General features: G+C 42.7%; 1 protein-coding gene across 2 annotated transcripts in view; it reads left to right on the top strand.

Annotated features, from left to right (window-relative positions):
* Window positions 1-3,268: 3,268 nt before the first annotated feature.
* HMGA2 (high mobility group AT-hook 2) overlaps window positions 3,269-20,995 on the top strand; it is a 298,926-nt gene continuing 281,199 nt past the window's right edge. For both annotated transcript variants that reach the window (XM_073555428.1, XM_073555427.1), the window contains exons 1-2: window positions 3,269-3,688; window positions 6,036-6,125. In XM_073555428.1, coding sequence (XP_073411529.1) covers window positions 3,296-3,688; window positions 6,036-6,125 — 483 coding nt within the window. In that variant the 5' untranslated portion in view covers window positions 3,269-3,295. The remainder of the gene's footprint in view (window positions 3,689-6,035; window positions 6,126-20,995) is intronic.

Below are 20,995 nucleotides of genomic sequence, written 5' to 3'. Positions count from 1 at the left end.
TGTCCCGATATAGCACTCGCAGCGCTGTACTTGTTGACCTGCCGTATACAGCCAGTATATGTCCCGATATAGCACTCGCAGCGCTGCTCTCTAGTTGTAGACCTGCCGTATACATCCAGTATATGTCCCGATATAGCACTCGCAGCGCTGTACTTGTTGACCTGCCGTATACAGCCAGTATATGTCCCGATATAGCACTCGCAGCGCTGCGCTCTAGTTGTAGACGTGCTGTATACAGCCAGTATATGTCCCGATATAACACACGCAGCGCGCGCTCTAGTTGTAGACGTGCTGTATACAGCCAGCCTACTGTATGTCCCGATATAACACACGCAGCGCTGCGCTCTAGTTGTAGACGTGCTGTATACAGCCAGTATATTGTATGTCCCGATATAGCACTCGCAGCGCTGCTCTCTAGTTGTAGACGTGCTATATACAGCCAGTATACTGTATGTCCCGATATAGCACTCGCAGCGCTGCGCTCTAGTTGTAGACGTGCTGTATACAGCCAGTATATGTCCCGATATAGCACTCGCAGCGCTGCTCTCTAGTTGTAGACGTGCTGTATACAGCCAGTATACTGTATGTCCCGATATAACACTCGCAGCGCTGCGCTCTAGTTGTAGACGTGCTGTATACAGCCAGTATATGTCCCGATATAGCACTCGCAGCGCTGCTCTCTAGTTGTAGACGTGCTGTATACAGCCAGTATACTGTATGTCCCGATATAACACTCGCAGCGCTGCGCTCTAGTTGTAGACGTGCTGTATACAGCCAGTATATGTCCCGATATAGCACTCGCAGCGCTGCGCTCTAGTTGTAGACGTGCTGTATACAGCCAGTATACTGTATGTCCCGATATAACACACGCAGCGCTGCGCTCTAGTTGTAGACGTGCTGTATACAGCCAGTATATGTCCCGATATAGCACTCGCAGCGCTGCTCTCTAGTTGTAGACGTGCTGTATACAGCCAGTATACTGTATGTCCCGATATAGCACTCGCAGCGCTGTACTTGTTGACCTGCCGTATACAGCCAGTATATGTCCCGATATAGCACTCGCAGCGCTGCTCTCTAGTTGTAGACCTGCCGTATACATCCAGTATATGTCCCGATATAGCACTCGCAGCGCTGTACTTGTTGACCTGCCGTATACAGCCAGTATATGTCCCGATATAGCACTCGCAGCGCTGCTCTCTAGTTGTAGACGTGCTGTATACAGCCAGTATACTGTATGTCCCGATATAGCACTCGCAGCGCTGTACTTGTTGACCTGCCGTATACAGCCAGTATATGTCCCGATATAGCACTCGCAGCGCTGCTCTCTAGTTGTAGACCTGCCGTATACATCCAGTATATGTCCCGATATAGCACTCGCAGCGCTGTACTTGTTGACCTGCCGTATACAGCCAGTATATGTCCCGATATAGCACTCGCAGCGCTGCGCTCTAGTTGTAGACGTGCTGTATACAGCCAGTATATGTCCCGATATAACACACGCAGCGCGCGCTCTAGTTGTAGACGTGCTGTATACAGCCAGCCTACTGTATGTCCCGATATAACACACGCAGCGCTGCGCTCTAGTTGTAGACGTGCTGTATACAGCCAGTATATTGTATGTCCCGATATAGCACTCGCAGCGCTGCTCTCTAGTTGTAGACGTGCTATATACAGCCAGTATACTGTATGTCCCGATATAGCACTCGCAGCGCTGCGCTCTAGTTGTAGACGTGCTGTATACAGCCAGTATATGTCCCGATATAGCACTCGCAGCGCTGCTCTCTAGTTGTAGACGTGCTGTATACAGCCAGTATACTGTATGTCCCGATATAACACTCGCAGCGCTGCGCTCTAGTTGTAGACGTGCTGTATACAGCCAGTATATGTCCCGATATAGCACTCGCAGCGCTGCTCTCTAGTTGTAGACGTGCTGTATACAGCCAGTATACTGTATGTCCCGATATAACACTCGCAGCGCTGCGCTCTAGTTGTAGACGTGCTGTATACAGCCAGTATATGTCCCGATATAGCACTCGCAGCGCTGCGCTCTAGTTGTAGACGTGCTGTATACAGCCAGTATACTGTATGTCCCGATATAACACACGCAGCGCTGCGCTCTAGTTGTAGACGTGCTGTATACAGCCAGTATATGTCCCGATATAGCACTCGCAGCGCTGCTCTCTAGTTGTAGACGTACTGTATACAGCCAGTATATGTCCCGATATAGCACTCGCAGCGCTGTACTTGTTGACCTGCCGTATACAGCCAGTATACTGTATGTCCCGATATAACACTCGCAGCGCTGCGCTCTAGTTGTAGACGTGCTATATACAGCCAGTATACTGTATGTCCCGATATAACACACGCAGCGCTGCGCTCTAGTTGTAGACGTGCTGTATACAGCCAGTATATGTCCCGATATAGCACTCGCAGCGCTGCTCTCTAGTTGTAGACGTGCCGTATACAGCCAGTATATGTCCCGATATAGCACTCGCAGCGCTGCTCTCTAGTTGTAGACGTGCTGTATACAGCCAGTATACTGTATGTCCCGATATAGCACTCGCAGCGCTGTACTTGTTGACCTGCCGTATACAGCCAGTATACTGTATGTCCCGATATAACACTCGCAGCGCTGCTCTCTAGTTGTAGACGTGCTGTATACAGCCAGTATATGTCCCGATATAACACACGCAGCGCTGCGCTCTAGTTGTAGACGTGCTATATACAGCAGGTATACTGTATGTCCCGATATAGCACTCGCAGCGCTGCTCTCTAGTTGTAGACGTGCTGTATACAGCCAGTATATGTCCCGATATAGCACTCGCAGCGCTGCGCTCTAGTTGTAGACGTGCTATATACAGCCAGTATACTGTATGTCCCGATATAGCACTCGCAGCGCTGTACTTGTTGACCTGCCGTATACAGCCAGTATATGTCCCGATATAGCAGTCGCAGCGCTGCTCTGTGTCGCCTCCTCCTCAGGAGGGATTCCCTGGCTTGGAGCAGGGCCACTCTGCGCTTGTAGCATGCAGCCACGTTAGGTCGCCCCGTGCTTCCCTCACCAGCAGCGCTGCTGTACTTGTGTTATATCTGGCCGGCATCCAGCCTCCACTCGCTGCCTCCTTCTGCGCTTTGCCTCCTCCTATTTTTTCCACCCACGGGTAAAGGTGTTTTTTTTACCCATCCCACTATAATCCGTGGGCTGGCCTTGTATCACATGCTCTACTCACACAAACACAAGCCCTCCCTTACCCCCCAAAATCACACACACGTGTGGCCGTGCAGCAATACTTAGATGTGGCCAGAGCCTTGCAGCAGCGTTGTGTCAGCGCTCACTAGTCGTTACCTCCGCTGCCCTGTGACCTCCATTGTCCCCGGCACATCACATATCTCCTCTTCATCCCCCTGTCTACTAGCAGTGTGCATAGTGAAGTCCTGTGCCAGGACCTCAGGAGACACATCGCTGCGCTCTCCTCCTCTCACTTTGGTGGCAGCAGCAGGACGTCCGGTGCGGCGGCGGCGGCTCCTCGCCTGGATCCCTGGAGGTGCAGCAGATCATCGTTGGGGGAGAGCAGATACCATGAGTTCAAAGGAAAGTGGCCGCCAGTCCACATCTGTGGAGCATCCTGCATCCCCCTCATCAGAATCACCGAAGAGAGCGAGGGGAAGACCTCGGAAACCGCAAAAAGTCAGTACTGCATCCTTACCTCACCCTGCACCTCACAGGGCGCACACTGCCACACAAGGCGCACATTGCCTGGCTGCACCTCACAGGGCGCACACTTTACCTCACACCTCACCTCACACAATTAGTGGTGCACTGCGGGCTAGAAGCACAGAACTCCCTGCAATGTGCGCTCTCATTCGTACAAATCCACCATGGGGGTCTCCCTGTGCCAGCTCGTCACCATGACTTGGGGGAAGGGGAACTGCTCTCTGTCCTCTTGGCTGCATAATGCAATATTGCACTGAATGCCATACATCTCACCCAGTGGTAGTGCTGACCTCTTCAATAGGACTTCCATGGCAAGCTGTCTGCACCAAAGGCATCCTTGTGTATATATCTGCCTCAGACGGGCACTGTACAGTGCAAAAACAATGTATATATGCCTCACACAGGCACCTTACAGTACAAGAATATATATATGCTGCACACGGGCACTGTACAGTACAATAATATATATATATTTGCCTCACACTGGCACCTTAAAGTACAAAAACATATATATATATATGTATATGCCGCACACGGGTACCATACAGTACAAGAATATATATATGCCGCACACAGGCACCGTACAGTACAATAATATATATATGTCGCACACGGGCACCATACAGTGCAAGAATTTATGCCTCACATGGTCTCCATGCAAGAATACATGTGTATCTACCTCACACGGTCACCATACAAGAATACATGTGTATCTACCTCACACGGCCACCATACAAGAATACATGTGTATCTACCTCACACGGCCACCATACAAGAATACATGTGTATCTACCTCACAGTCACCATACAAGAATACATGTGTATCTACCTCACACGGCCACCATACAAGAATACATGTGTATCTACCTCACACGGTTACCATACAAGAATACATGTGTATCTACCTCACAGTCACCATACAAGAATACATGTGTATCTACCTCACAGTCACCATACAAGAATACATGTGTATCTACCTCACACGGCCACCATACAAAAATACATGTGCATCTACCTCACAGTCACCATGCAAGAATACATGTGTATCTACATCACACGGTCATCATACAAGAATACATGTGTATCTACCTCACACGGCCACCATACAAGAATACATGTGTATCTACCTCACACGGCCACCATACAAGAATACATGTGTATCTACCTCACAGTCACCATACAAGAATACATGTGTATCTACCTCACACGGTTACCATACAAGAATACATGTGTATCTACCTCACAGTCACCATACAAGAATGCATGTGTATCTGCTTCATAGAGTAACTATACATTACAAGAATGCATGTGTATCTGCCTCACCCAGACATCTTACACGAAAACATGTATGTATCTGCTTCACACTTGCACCATATCATACAATATACATGGAGCTATCTGCCTCACAGACAGCATACAACACCAAAATGCATGTATATATCCGCCTCACACCGGCACTGCACTGTACAAGCCTACATACATTACCCTCACTTGAATAGTAGACTGGTTATTTTTGAGAACCTTAGGGTTAATTCCAATTAATTTAGCAAGCTTACAATATATATATATATATATATATATATATATATATATATATATATGTGTGTGTGTATTATATTGGATTACGTCCATGCTTACATTCACAGGGTATTTATAGAGACTACTGAATGTTTCACTACTGGTAGTATGTGGTTTTACAGGCAGGGAAAACAGGTTTAGACACTGTTGGTGTTCTCCTGATACTGTCTTATCGTTGCTAGATATGTATGTTCACATGTAAGCAGAGAATAAGAGGTTTCAGCTCTACAAGGGTTCAGTAAGTCTCCACAAGGACCATGAAAATAACAATGTATTCATCTGGTTGATGATATTATGCTGTAATCAGGTCACATGATGTTGTGTTTGCAGAGTGAGGGGAATATGTTGATCTGACCAAATTAAAACCAGGGCTTTATTTACATACACTCACTTCTGTATATATTTATATATAACACTTATATTTGGTGCGCTTGTCTCAACTGCACCACAGTAGATCACTTTTTTTTTCTGCTGTATCTATGCAGTGATGAGCTGTATGCCATTCATTAGGAAATATTACAGCCCTTAAGTGCACAACTTCATTTTTACTGCCTATCTCAGTGTGTAAATGTTTTCTTTTCCTGTAAATCATCACATTTGTACATTAGTTACATATGTTTCCCTTAAGGTTTTAATAGTTCAGTATATCATGGCAGAAAAAAGTTTAATTGCCTTAAGAGAATGCACTATATTTTCCCATATTAAAGTCCTTCCAGTATATCAAGTTTATTTCTGTATTTAGGAGCCAGCAGCTGGGGAACCCTCTCCCAAAAGACCCAGAGGAAGACCTAAGGGGAGCAAAAACAAAGGTCCTTCAAAATCAGCACAAAAGGTGAGCTTATCAGCACATGCTTCCACAGAAATGTCTATGAATGTGTGCTTGTATTATAGGATTGCTGAAAAGCTGTCAAAAATCTATAAGAATAAATTCTTTAAAACAGAATCATTATATTTACATGTGTTTATTGAAGTGCAGATATATCAGCGTAATGACTCCCATAACATAGTTGCTTGTTGTTTTTTTGTTATGTACAGTTGTGATTGTATAGAATTTTTTTGCTCTAATATGAGGCATATATTTTATTTTCCATTAGCTGAGCATTCAACATAAATGCTATAATAGCAAAACTAGAACATTCAACAGACACACACAAAGCTGTCATGTTGCAAAGTCAGCTGCTTTTCCCTTATTATTTAACATAATTGGTACAAAACGAGATATTCCAGTCTGCACATATTGTTTGATCTTTTCTATATGCTTGTGCTTAATGTTAATTTGACTGAAAATGAAACCTGCATTTCCCTGAAATTTTTATAAATATTACCCTTTTACCTTTAACGCTATCATGGCTTGTATTTAATCTATGGGGGTTGAGGCTCTAAACACTCATGTTTAGGAGCAAGGCTTTTCCTAAGGTTCATCATGTAATGTTTATTAAGGTAGTTGAATTCTATATCTTCCAGTTGTGTAGAAGAAAACATATCAGAGCTATGTTTATATGTTTCAAAGTATAGACAATGATTCTCCAGATAGCCATGCAGCATGCTTTTTCAGTTTCTAAGTTTGGAAAGGGCATCTAAGGTCCTTCATGCACTTTATAGTTTGAGGAGATCTGAATATAATTAAGGTCATATTGAGTCTCTTATGGGTGCCATAAAACTATACCTCGTATTTTTAAATGTACATATTTTTTGTTTTGAGTGTGTAAACTTACATATCTCCAGATCTATATTTTTACAATAAGTGTTATAAAGCGAAAAATCCAGCAAAAACTCAGGAATGTTGAGCAGCTAAAGTTCTACAACAGGCAAGCATGGAACAACATTTTCTCAAAAAACCTCCAGCAATTGGTCTGCTCGCTTTCCACAGGTTTACAAATGGTTTTATAAAAAAAAGGATGGTACACAATGGAAGACATGGCCCTGTCCCAACCTTTTTGAGATGTGTTGTTGATATCATTTTCTAAATTAATTACTTGAAAAAGTTAAATCGAAAATTGTCTAACTTTCAACTTCTGATCTGTGTTCTTTGTTCTGTTGTGAATACAATATGACTAGATTTCTAAATTATTGCATTCTTGTTATCCTCGCATTTTACACATCGTCCCATTTTTTTAAAAATTGGAGTTGTACTGATGCTTCTCATAAAATTCAAGTATCATCAAAAAGTTAATTTATTTCAGTTCTTCAATACAAAAAGTGAGTCTCATGTATTATATAGATTCATTACAGAGTGATCTATTTCAAGTGTTTATTTCTGTTAACCCCTTCACGACCAATGACGCCACATAGGCGTCATGAAAACCTGTGCCAATCCGACCAGTGACGCCTATGTGGCATCATGACTTTAAAGCCCCCCTGCGGGTCGGGTGACCGGGGTCACTAAAAGGTCACCCGACCCGCAGATACAGGGGGCTTTGTTCTTCACCACAGGGGGAGTGGCTTCGCACCCACGTGGTTACGATCGCTTTGATTGGCTGTTTCACTTTTAACAGCCAATCAGAGCGATAGTAATATTTCATCAATGAAAATTGATGAAATATTACAATCCAGCCATGGCCGATGCTGCAGTAGCATCGGACATGGCTGGTGACACCGATCCGACCCCCCCCTACGGTTAACGGGGGCGATCTGCCCCCCGCCACTGAATGACAGCGACGATGCGCCGCCGCTGTCATTATCTGCTCCCCCCGCCATCCCTCCGCTCCCCCCGCCTTCCTATTACCCCCCTCCCACCCCCCGGAACTTACCGAGTGCCGCCGTGGCTCCCGGTGTCCCGCGGTCCCAGACCATGGGCGCCGCCATCTTGGAAAATGGTTGCAGATTCATTCATTCATTTTGATCACTGTGATAAACTCTCACAGTGATCAAAATAGAATGAAAAGTAAATAAACCCCCCCTTTATCACCCCCATAGGCAGGATCAAATTATAAAATAAATTATTTTTGCTTTTCCATTAAGGTTAGGGTTGGAAATAGGGTTAGGGCTAGGGTTAGGGTTGGAAATAGGGTTAGGGTTGGCATTAGGGTTAGGGTTGGAGTTAGGCTTAGGGTGGAATTAGGGTTAGGGTTGGAATTAGGGTTAGAACTAGGTTTAGGGTTGGAATTAGTGCTAGGGTTGGAGTTAGGGTTAGGGATACGGTTAGGGGTGTGTTGGGGTTAGGGTTATGGTTAGGGTTGGGATTAGGGTTAGGGATGTGTTGGGGTTAGGGCTGTGGTTAGGAGTGTGTTGGGGTTAGGGTTGGAGTTAGAGTTGAGGGGTTTCCACTGTTTAGGCACATCAGGGGGAAAATAACAAATTGGGGGCTAAAAATTATTTTTGTGGAAAAAAAAAATCATAGAATCATAGAATCGTAGAGTTGGAAGGGATCTCCTGGGCCATCTGGTCCAACCCCCTGCTCAAAGCAGGATTCGCTAAATCATCCCAGTCAGATGTCTGTCCAGCCTCTGTTTGAAGACTTCCATTGAAGGAGAACTCACCACTTCTCGTGGCAGCCTGTTCCACTCATTGATCACTCTAACTGTCAAAAAGTTTTTTCTAATATCTAATCTGTGTCTCCTCCCATTCAGTTTCATCCCATTGCTTCTAGTCTTTCCTTGTGCAAATGAGAATAAAGTTGATCCTTCTACAATGTGACAGCCCTTTAGATATTTGTAGACAGCTATTAAGTCTCCTCTCAGTCTTCTCTTTTGCAAACTAAACATTCCCAAATCCTGCAACCTTTCCTCATAAGACAGGGTTTGCAGACCGGTCACCATTCTGGTCGCTCTTTTCTGAACTTGCTCCAGTTTGTTGATGTCTTTTTTAAAATGTGGTGCCCAAAACTGGACACAATATTCCAGATGAGGTCTGACCAAAGAGGAGTAGAGGGAAATAATGACTTCACGTGATCTAGACTGTATGCTTCTGTTAATACATCCTAGAATTGCATTTGCCTTTTTTGCTGCTGCATCACACTGTTGACTCATATTCAGTCTGTGATCTATTAGTATACCCAAGTCTTTTTCACATGTGCTGTCACTTAGCCCTATTCCTCCCATTCTATATATGCTTTTTTCATTTTTATTGCCCAGATGTAGTACTTTGCATTTCTCCCTGTTAAAAACCATTCTGTTAGTTGCTGCCCACTTCTCCAGTTTATTTAAATCTTTTTGAATCCTCTCTCTCTCTTCTCTAGTATTAGCTATCCCTCCTAGCTTTGTGTCATCAGCAAATTTAATCAGTTTACCCTCAATTCCTTCATCTAAATCGTTGATAAAGATGTTGAACAATACAGGGCCCAGGACAGAGCCCTGTTGTACCCCACTTGAGACATTCTTCCAACTGGATGTGCAGCCATTTACGACCACTCTTTGGGTCCGATCACTAAGCCAGTTATGAATCCACCTAACAGTTGCCTTGTCCATTCCATACTTAGTCATTTTTTCAATAAGGATTGTATGAGATACTTTGTCAAATGCTTTGCTGAAGTCAAGATATACTATATCTACAGCATTTCCTTGATCCACCCAATCAGTGATGCCGTCATAGAAGGAAATTAAGTTAGTCTGACATGACTTATTAGTTACAAACCCATGCTGACTCTGTTTAATCACTTCATTCTTATCCAGGTATTGACATACATGTTGTTTAATAATTTGTTCAAAGATCTTTCCTGGTATAGAAGTCAGACTCACCGGCCTATAGTTGCCTGGGTCCACCTTCTTCCCCTTTTTGAAGATAGGAACAACATTTGCTCTTCTCCAGTCTTCTGGCACTTCTCCTGTTCTCCAAGAATTTTCAAAGATTATGGAGAGGGGTTCAAAAATTTCTTCTGCTATCTCCTTCAGTACTCTGGGGTGTAATTAATCTGGACCTGGAGACTTGAATTCATTTAGGTTAGCTAAGTGTTTCCTCACTATCTTTCTGTTTATAGATATCCTGGATTCTTCTATTCCCTTAATAGGACAGTGAATAACAGTTGATGTTACATTTCCTTTCTGAGAGAAAACAGATGCAAAATAGGAATTTAAAAGTTCAGCCTTCTCAACATCCTGTCTTACCATTTCATCATTTTCATCCTGTAAAAATCCTATAGCATCTTTGACTTTTCTTTTACTTTTGACATATCCCCAAAATCCTTTATTATTGCTTTTGACATCTCTTGCAAGCCTCAATTCATTTTCAGCTTTAGATAATCTGATTTGTGCCCTGCAGGTTCTGCAGACAGCATTATATTCTTCTTTAGATATGCCTCCCTCTTTCCATTTTATAAACATTTTTTTCTTCCTTTTTAGCATGTGCTTAAGTTCTGTGTTCATCCATCCTGGTTTCCTTAAATGCTTCCTATTCTTCCCTCTTTTCAGAATTGTTAACAACTGTGCTTTGAGAATTTCATTTTTCAAGATTTCCCATCCTTCCTGGACATTTTTGTCTTTAAGGATATCCAGCCATTGGATCCCTCCAATTCTCTTTCTGAATCCCTTAAAATCTGCCTTTCTGAAATCTAACCTTGACGTCTGAGTCTTCACAGGTCTTCCGCCTCTAGTTATCCAAAATTCTAAAATAGCATGGTCGCTACCTCCTAGGGTCCCAGCCACTTTTACCTCCTCAACCATTTTCTCCCTGTTTATAAGCATTGGATCCAAGGTAGCAGTTCCCCTTGTTTTCTCCCTTACCTTTTGGAAGATAAAGTTGTCAGCAAGAGAGGATAAGAATTTCCTTGACCTGTTAGTTTTGCCTGAGAGAGATTCCCAACAAATGTCTGGATAGTTGAAATCTCCCATGACAACTATGTCATATTTTTTGGAGAACCTGGCCATTTGACGCATAAAGAGTTCATCCATATCTTCAGCTTGCACAGGCGGCCTGTAGTAAATGCCTACAATGGTGTCCTTTCCATTGTTCTGTCCTTGTATTCTTACCCAAACAGTTTCCACAGAACTCCCAGTGTCTGAAGCTTCAATCTATGTGCAGATATACGCGTTTCTAACATACAATGCGACACCCCCTCCTCGTTTATCAAGTCTGTTTCTTGCAAATAAGTTGTATCCTTCTAGTCTTGTATTCTTGTCTTGTCTTGTTAGGGTTGGAAATAGGGTTAGGGTTGGCATTAGGGTTAGGGTTGGAGTTAGGCTTAGGGTGGAATTAGGGTTAGAGTGGAATTAGGGTTAGGGTTGGAATTAGGGTTAGAACTAGGTTTAGGGTTGGAATTAGGGCTAGGGTTGGAGTTAGGGTTAGGGATACGGTTAGGGGTGTGTTGGGGTTAGGGTTATGGTTAGGGTTGGGATTAGGGTTAGGGATGTGTTGGGGTTAGGGCTGTGGTTAGGAGTGTGTTGGGGTTAGGGTTGGAGTTAGAGTTGAGGGGTTTCCACTGTTTAGGCACATCAGGGGGAAAATAACAAATTGGGGGCTAAAAATTATTTTTGTGGAAAAAAAAAATCATAGAATCGTAGAGTTGGAAGGGACCTCCTGGGCCATCTGGTCCAACCCCCTGCTCAAAGCAGGATTCGCTAAATCATCCCAGTCAGATGTCTGTCCAGCCTCTGTTTGAAGACTTCCATTGAAGGAGAACTCACCACTTCTCGTGGCAGCCTGTTCCACTCATTGATCACTCTAACTGTCAAAAAGTTTTTTCTAATATCTAATCTGTGTCTCCTCCCATTCAATTTCATCCCATTGCTTCTAGTCTTTCCTTGTGCAAATGAGAATAAAGTTGATCCTTCTACAATGTGACAGCCCTTTAGATATTTGTAGACAGCTATTAAGTCTCCTCTCAGTCTTCTCTTTTGCAAACTAAACATTCCCAAATCCTGCAACCTTTCCTCATAAGACAGGGTTTGCAGACCGGTCACCATTCTGGTCGCTCTTTTCTGAACTTGCTCCAGTTTGTTGATGTCTTTTTTAAAATGTGGTGCCCAAAACTGGACACAATATTCCAGATGAGGTCTGACCAAAGAGGAGTAGAGGGAAATAATGACTTCACGTGATCTAGACTGTATGCTTCTGTTAATACATCCTAGAATTGCATTTGCCTTTTTTGCTGCTGCATCACACTGTTGACTCATATTCAGTCTGTGATCTATTAGTATACCCAAGTCTTTTTCACATGTGCTGTCACTTAGCCCTATTCCTCCCATTCTATATATGCTTTTTTCATTTTTATTGCCCAGATGTAGTACTTTGCATTTCTCCCTGTTAAAAACCATTCTGTTAGTTGCTGCCCACTTCTCCAGTTTATTTAAATCTTTTTGAATCCTCTCTCTCTCTTCTCTAGTTTTAGCTATCCCTCCTAGCTTTGTGTCATCAGCATATTTAATCAGTTTACCCTCAATTCCTTCATCTAAATCGTTGATAAAGATGTTGAACAATACAGGGCCCAGGACAGAGCCCTGTGGTACCCCTCTTGAGACATTCTTCCAACCGGATGTGCAGCCATTTACGACCACTCTTTGGGTCCGATCACTAAGCCAGTTATGAATCCACCTAACAGTTGCCTTGTCCATTCCATACTTAGTCATTTTTTCAATAAGGATTGTATGAGATACTTTGTCAAATGCTTTGCTGAAGTCAAGATATACTATATCTACTGCATTTCCTTGATCCACCCAATCAGTGATACTGTCATAGAAGGAAATTAAGTTAGTCTGACATGACTTATTAGTTACAAACCCATGCTGACTCTGTTTAATCACTTCATTCTTATCCAGGTATTGACATACATGTTGTTTAATAATTTGTTCAAAGATCTTTCCTGGTATAGAAGTCAGACTCACCGGCCTATAGTTGCCTGGGTCCACCTTCTTCCCCTTTTTGAAGATAGGAACAACATTTGCTCTTCTCCAGTCTTCTGGCACTTCTCCTGTTCTCCAAAATTTTTCAAAGATTATGGAGAGGGGTTCAAAAATTTCTTCTGCTTTCTCCTTCAGTACTCTGGGGTGTAATTCATCTGGACCTGGAGACTTGAATTCATTTAGGTTAGCTAAGTGTTTCCTCACTATCTTTCTGTTTATAGATATCCTGGATTCTTCTATTCCCTTAATAGGACAGTGAATAACAGTTGATGTTACATTTCCTTTCTGAGAGAAAACAGATGCAAAATAGGAATTTAAAAGTTCAGCCTTCTCAACATCCTGTCTTACCATTTCATCATTTTCATCCTGTAAAAATCCTATAGCATCTTTGACTTTTCTTTTACTTTTGACATATCCCCAAAATCCTTTATTATTGCTTTTGACATCTCTTGCAAGCCTCAATTCATTTTCAGCTTTAGATAATCTGATTTGTGCCCTGCAGGTTCTGCAGACAGCATTATATTCTTCTTTAGATATGCCTCCCTCTTTCCATTTTATAAACATTTTTTTCTTCCTTTTTAGCATGTGCTTAAGTTCTGTGTTCATCCATCCTGGTTTCCTTAAATGCTTCCTATTCTTCCCTCTTTTCGGAATTGTTAACAACTGTGCTTTGAGAATTTCATTTTTCAAGATTTCCCACCTTCCTGGACATTTTTGTCTTTAAGGATATCCAGCCATTGGATCCCTCCAATTCTCTTTCTGAATCCCTTAAAATCTGCCTTTCTGAAATCTAACCTTGACGTCTGAGTCTTCACAGGTCTTCCGCCTCTAGTTATCCAAAATTCTAAAATAGCATGGTCGCTACCTCCTAGGGTCCCAGCCACTTTTACCTCCTCAACCATTTCCTCCCTGTTTATAAGGATTAGATCCAAGGTAGCAGTTCCCCTTGTTTTCTCCCTTACCTTTTGGAAGATAAAGTTGTCAGCAAGAGAGGATAAGAATTTCCTTGACCTGTTAGTTTTGCCTGAGAGAGATTCCCAACAAATGTCTGGATAGTTGAAATCTCCCATGACAACTATGTCATATTTTTTGGAGAACTTGGCCATTTGATGCATAAAGAGTTCATCCATATCTTCAGCTTGCACAGGCGGCCTGTAGTAAATGCCTACAATGCAGGGCTGTGGAGTCGGTAAGCCAAACCTGTGACTCCGACTCCTCAATTTCCCTTACACCGACTCCGACTCCATGACTCCGACTCCGACTCCCACACATATTGCTTATATTTAAGTGAAAAATTTATTGTAGTACAATGTGAACCTCAGACATTTAATCATTTTTATGATCCAATAATCAAGATATTTAGATAGAACAGAATATATATTGGTGTACTACCCGGTTTTCATTCTTTTTGGTACAGATACGATATGGATAGACAGATATGGATAAATGGATAGATAGAGCAGATTTCTAATCTGCTTTTGCTATTGAAAACATTATCTATGAGCTCAAAAACCTTTCAGGTGATGCAGTTTTTTAAAAAGATGATCAGCTTTTGCAGCTGAAAAACGTATCCTCAAAAAACACAGGAAAAACGCTGTGTGTGAATGTAGCCTTAGATCAGGAATATAACAGCCATTTATAGGACATTTCATAACTTTCCCAAACTCCTATGAAAAAATATTCAGCACATCCTGCATTGAATTACTGTACCCAATTTATTATATATTTTAGGAGTCGGAGTCGGTCCATTTTATACCGACTCCAACTCCGACTCCGACTCCACCAAAATGAGCACCGACTCCGACTCCACGACTCCGACTCCGACTCCACAGCCCTGCTACAATGGTGTCCTTTCCATTGTTCTGTCCTTGTATTCTTACCCAAACAGTTTCCACAGAACTCCCAGTGTCTGAAGCTTCAATCTCTGTGCAGATATACGCGTTTCTAACATACAATGCAACACCCCCTCCTCGTTTATCAAGTCTGTTTCTTGCAAATAAGTTGTATCCTTCTAGTCTTGTATTCCAATCATGTGTATTGTCCCACCAAGTTTCAGTGATTCCAACGACATCATATTTCTTTTCCTGTGTTAGTAGTTCCAATTCTCCTTGTTTGTTGCCCATGCTTTGTGCATTAGTATAGAAACATTTTAGTTTGTGATTGGTTTCTCTTTCTCCAATATTTTTATTAATTAGATTCTTTCGTCTTTGCTCTTCCTTTCCACTTCTAATAGCAGATTTCTCAATAGCATTTGTCAGGTGTATGGCTTTTTCTGGTCTTTTGCTTCCCTTCCCATGTTGTTCTAGTTTAAAGCTCTCCTTACAAGTGTAGCAAGGCGACTTCCAAATACATGCTTTCCAGTCTTCGTAAGGTGCACCCCATCTCTAGCAAGTAGTCCATCGTATAAGTAGTTCACTCCGTGATCCAGAAATCCAAATCGTTGCTGACGGCACCATCGACGTAGCCAGTTGTTCACCTGCAGAATCTTATTCCACCTCCTTGTTCCATGGCCATCCACTGGGAGGATGGAAGAGAAGACTACCTGCGCTCCCAGTTCTTTCACTTTCTTGCCTAAGTCTTCAAAGTCTCTGCAGATGGTTTCCAGGTCGTTTCTTGCGGCGTCATTTGTCCCCACATGTAGTAGCAGGAATGGGTAGTCATCTGTAGGTCTGAAGAGTCCTGATATCCTGTCAGACACATCTTTAATTTTTGCACCTGGAAGACAGCACATTTCTCTTGAAGTTATATCCGGTCTTCAGATAGCGGCCTCTGTTCCTCTCAACAGGGAATCCCCCATGACCACCACTCTCCGTTTCTTCTTCACAACATTTTTCTTTCTCCATCCAGGAGGACTCTGAAGGCGTACAAGGTTGCTGTTTGTTGGCAAAGTCTTATCCTGATGTATTTCTTCATCGTTTTCCTGCGTGAGAGCCTGGTACTGGTTTCTGAGCAGTATGGGTGCTGACTGCCTCCTGATCCTCCTGCTTCTGTGGGTCACATGTCTCCATTCCTCTGTTTCTTCAGGTGCACTTCGAATTTCTTCTCTTTCTGTAACATGAAGAGATAATTCTGCTCTGTCCAAGAACTCTTCACCTTCCTTAATGATCTTCAACGTAGCTAACCTCTCTTCGAGATTTTGCAACTTTTCCTCCAACAGGGACACAAGCTTGCATTTGTGGCATGTGAAGTTTGGCTTTTCCACTGGTAAATCTGTGAACATGTAGCAAGAAATGCAGCTCACCAAATGGCTCCTGGCCTCTTCCATCTTGAGATTTCTTAAAAACGATGAAAGATGAGCCAAAATTCCGATTCGGAAATTCCGAGGTTTTTCCGATTTCCTCTTTTCAGCTGCAACGGCCAAAACCCAGTGATCGTTGAGCTCGCGGAGACTCTTCACTTATCCCAGAAGGCACTGGGAATATGCAAATGATCTCCTCAAGACTCTTCCCCTGGTTTTCCGATTTCCTCTTTTCAGCTGCAACGGCCAAAACCGTTGATTTTTTTTATTTTCGCGTCTCTGCGTTATAAACTTCTGTGAAGCACTTGGGGGTTCAAAGTGCTTACCAGACATCTAGTTAAGCTCCTTGGAAGGTCTAGTTTCCAAAATGGGGTCAATTGTGGGGGTTTCTACTGTTTAGGCACATCAGGGGCTCTGCAAACGTAACAACGACCGCAGACCTTTCCATCAAAGTCAGCATTTCAAAACGTCACTACTTCCATTCTGAGCCCTTACGTGTGCCCAAACAATGGTTCCTCCCCATATATGGGGTACAAGCGTACTCAGGACAAACTGGACAACAACTTTTGGGGTCCAATTTATCCTGTTACCCTTGTGAAAAAAAATTGTGGGCTAAAAATCATTTTTTTGGGGGGAAAAAAATGATTTTTTATTTTAACGGCTCTGCGTTATAAACTTCTGTGAAGCACTTGGGGGTTCAAGGTGCTCACCACACATCTAGATAAGTTCCTTGGGGGGTCTAGTTTCCAAAATGGGGTCACTTGTGGGGGGTTTCCACAGTTTAGGTACATCAGGGGCTCTGCAAATGTAACATGACGCCCACAGACTATTCCATCAAAGTCAGCATTTCATAATGTCACTACTTCCCTTCCGAGCCCCGACGTGTGCCCAAACAGTGGTCCCCACCCACATATGGGGTACCAGCGTACTCAGGACAAACTGGACAACAACTTTTGGGGTCCAATTTATCCTGCTACCCTTGTGGAAAAAAAAAATTGCTGGCTAAAAATCATTTTTTTTTTGAGGAAAAAAATGATTTTTTATTTTCACGGCTCTGCGTTATAAACTTCTGTGAAGCACTTGGGGGTTCAAGGTGCTCACCACCATCTAGATAAGTTCCTTGGGGTGTCTAGTTTCCAAAATGGGGTCATTTGTAGGGGGTTTCCACAGTTTAGGTACATCAGGGGCTCTCCAAATGGGATATGGCGTCAAGCCAATTCTGCGTTGAAAAAGTCAAACGGCGCTCATTCCCTTCCGAGCTCTGCCATGCGCCCAAACAGTAGTTTTCCCCCACATGTCAGGTATCAGTGTACTCAGGACAAATTGCACAATAATAACTTTCAGGGTCCTGTTTCCCTTGGGAAAATAAAAATTGGGGGGGAGATCATTTTTGTGGAAAAATGATTGTTTTCATTGTACGGTTGTGAACCAGAAACCCTGCATTCCCTGTGTGAACACTGCCACATGCAAATTATTTCTTCTGCACTGGTTACCACACGGCCAATCCTTGATTGTAGGCTGGCTGTTTCATTTGGTATTTATGCACCTGTGCAGCTGCCATTTTACTTGGGTCCGCTGCACCTTGTATTAGTGCAGATGCATTTAGGCCTGTCTGGTTTGAATCTGAATTTTTTGGAGGATTTTTTCCTCTTTTTGAGGTTTTCATGTTAGAGTAGGACTGGCAAGGAACTTTGACGCAGTTTGCCAGCTTCCGTATTAAGGCCTTAATATCAACCAATACCTTACATATATTGATATGTTTTTTGTGCACTTTTTATATTTCTTTCAGGGTGCAGTTGGGCCCAATTGGTTCTGCAAACTTGTGGCCTCTGTTCACACCGGATGCATTCTAGTTGGCACTGGGCAGCCCCCCTATATGGTGTTACTAAGAGATTGTGAACCAGAAGCCCTACATTCCCTGTGTGAACACTGCCACATGCGGATTATTTCTTCTGCACTGGTGAACCACACGGCCAATCCCTGATTGTAGGCTGGCTGTTTCATTTAGTATTTAATTATATTCGTGGGAATGGTGCACACTCAGGTCCGGGAAAAAGTAGGTGCAGGTGAATTAGACCGCTGGGGCCTTGTACACATAAAAAAGAATATATATATATATGCATATATACCAAATGAAAAAGAATGATTCACCGCACTCAACTCGTTGATAGTATGCAAAAATTCATATATTTATTGAATGTGTCCAATCCATCAACAGAGGAAGGATGTGCCCAAGTAGAATTTAAACAATGTACAAACAGAATACCCGACGTTTCTATCCTCCCCGATCTTATTGATGGGGTACACTCAATATAGTTAATAGCGGACCTAGGGCACTCGAAGAGGATAAACGTCCCCTTAGGGTAACTTGAAGGTTTAGGTATCGTCAGAGAACGTCTAGTTGGTGTAGTGAGGATATCATGAACAATTTCCCTTCCGGACCCTACCGTGCGCCCAAACAGTGGTTTATGACCACAAATGAGGTATCTGTGCACTCAGGAGAAATTGCCCAACAAATTTTAGCATCCATTTTATCCTGTTGCCCATGTGAAAATGAAAAAACTGAGGCTAAAAGAATATTTTTGTGAAAAAAAAGTACTTTTTATTACGGATCAATTTGTGAAGCACCTGGGGGTTCAAAGTGATCACTATGCATGTAGATAAGTTCCTTGGGGGGTCTAGTTTCCAAAATGGGGTCACTTGTGGGGGAGCTCCAATGTTTAGGCACACAGGGGCTCTCCAAACACGACATGGCAACTGCTAAATATTCCAGCATGTTTTCCATTCAAAAAGTCAAATGGCGCTCCTTCCCTTCTGAGCCTGCCATGCACCCAAACAGTGGTTTATGACCACATATGAGGTATCGGTGTACTCAGGAGAAATTGCCCAACAAATTTTAGGATCCATTTTATCCTGTTGCCCATGTGAAAATGAAAAAATTGATGCTAAAAGAAAATTTTTGTTGGAAAAATTAAAATGTCCATTTTTTCTTTCCATGTTGCTTTAGTTCCTGTGAAACACCTGAAGGGTTAATAATCTTATTGAATGTAGTTTTGAGTAGCTTGAGGGGTGCAGTTTTTAGAATGGTGTCACTTTTGGGTATTTTCTGCCTTATAGACCCCTCAAAGTGACTTCAAATGTGAGGTGGTCCCTAAAAAAAATGGTTTTGTAAATTTTGTTGTAAAAATGAGTAATTACTGGTCAACTTTTAACCCTTATAACTTCCTAACAAAAAAGATTTTGTTTCCAAGATTGTGCTGATGTAAAGTAGACATGTGGGAAATGTTATTTAGTAACCACTTTGTGTCACATAACTCTCTGGTTTAACAGAATAAAAATTCAAAATGTGAAAATTGTGAAATTTTCTAAATTTTTTGCCAAATTTCTGATTTTTTTCACAAATAAACTCAAAAATTATCGACCTAAATTTACCACTAACATGAAGCCCAATATGTCACGAAAAAACATTCTCAGAATCGCTAGGATCTGTTGAAGTGTTCCTGAGTTATTACCTCATAAAGGGACACTGGTCAGAATTGCAAAAAATGTCCTGGTCATTAAGGTCAAACTAGGCTTGGTCATGAAGGGGTTAATGTTGATGATTATGGCTTACAGCCAATGAAAACCCAAAAGTCATTATTTCAGTAAATTAGAATAATTAACAAAAAACACCTGCAAAGGCTTCCTAAGTGTTTTAAAAGGTCCCTTAGTCTGTTTCAGTAGGCTCCACAATCATGGGGAAGACTGCTGACTTGACAGATGTCCAGAAGGCAGTCAATGACACACTCCACAAGGAGGGTAATCCACAAAAGGTCATTGCTAAAGAAGCTGGCTGTTCACAGAATGCTGTGTTGTGAGTTCATTTTTCCCTTCATCATTGAGGTCTGATGAACTCCCTCCTCTGGTGAAGGAAGGTAGTGAGACTGATTACCAAACACCTGGGCAGCTAGATGATAACTGGGTGGCTGGAATTGAGGACTGGATATAAGGCTGCCGACGCCCTTCTTCCTGGCTGGTGATTTTCCTGCTGGATTCTTGGAGACCAGTCTGATTCCTGCGTCTCAAAGCTAAGTTTTTCTGCTCTGCTTTGTACTCTTCAGTTTTGTTTTTGTTTTGCCTTTTTTTTTGGAGTTCTGCCATCCCCGGCCGGGGGTGAGCTGAATTCCATTTTTGTCTCTGATCTGTTGATCTTTTGCTCTGTCTTCAGAATATACCTGAGTGCTGATATAGTCTTTTGAAGCCTAGCGACTTCAGGGCCTGTTTTTCCTATCAGTCGGTTGGCTCATTTTGATAGGGTTTTTGCGGATGGCAGACAGCAGCTTTCCTATCCTGTCCTATGTAGTTAGCTTGGGCCCCATCGTTTGCTCAACCTATCTTTCTATCTGTGTTAGTGTTTTCATCTTGCTTCACCGTCATTATATGTTGGGGGCTGCCTATTGCTTTGGGGTCTGCTCTGGGGCAGTTTAGTTTTTCCCCTTTCTGTCTTTAGGCTATGTAGCTCTCCGGCTGTGATCGAGGGGTCTAGGGCACCGTAGGAACCCCCCACGGCTACTGCTAATTGTTGTGGATAGGTTCAGGGGTCTGCAATCCGATAGCTGCCAACCTCTCTGGTTTTTCTGGACTTAGCTGGTATTTTGTTTTTTCCTCCTTCGGTGACTCATCATAACAGAATCACCAGCCATACCGCAGATC

The sequence above is a fragment of the Dendrobates tinctorius genome, unplaced genomic scaffold (assembly GCF_039654945.1).
Source record: "Dendrobates tinctorius isolate UK_male_01 unplaced genomic scaffold, ASM3965494v1 ptg000224l, whole genome shotgun sequence".
NCBI lineage: Eukaryota > Metazoa > Chordata > Amphibia > Anura > Dendrobatidae > Dendrobates > Dendrobates tinctorius.
The sequence above is the reverse complement of the archived record's forward strand: the minus strand, read 5'-3'. Positions and strand labels throughout refer to the sequence as shown.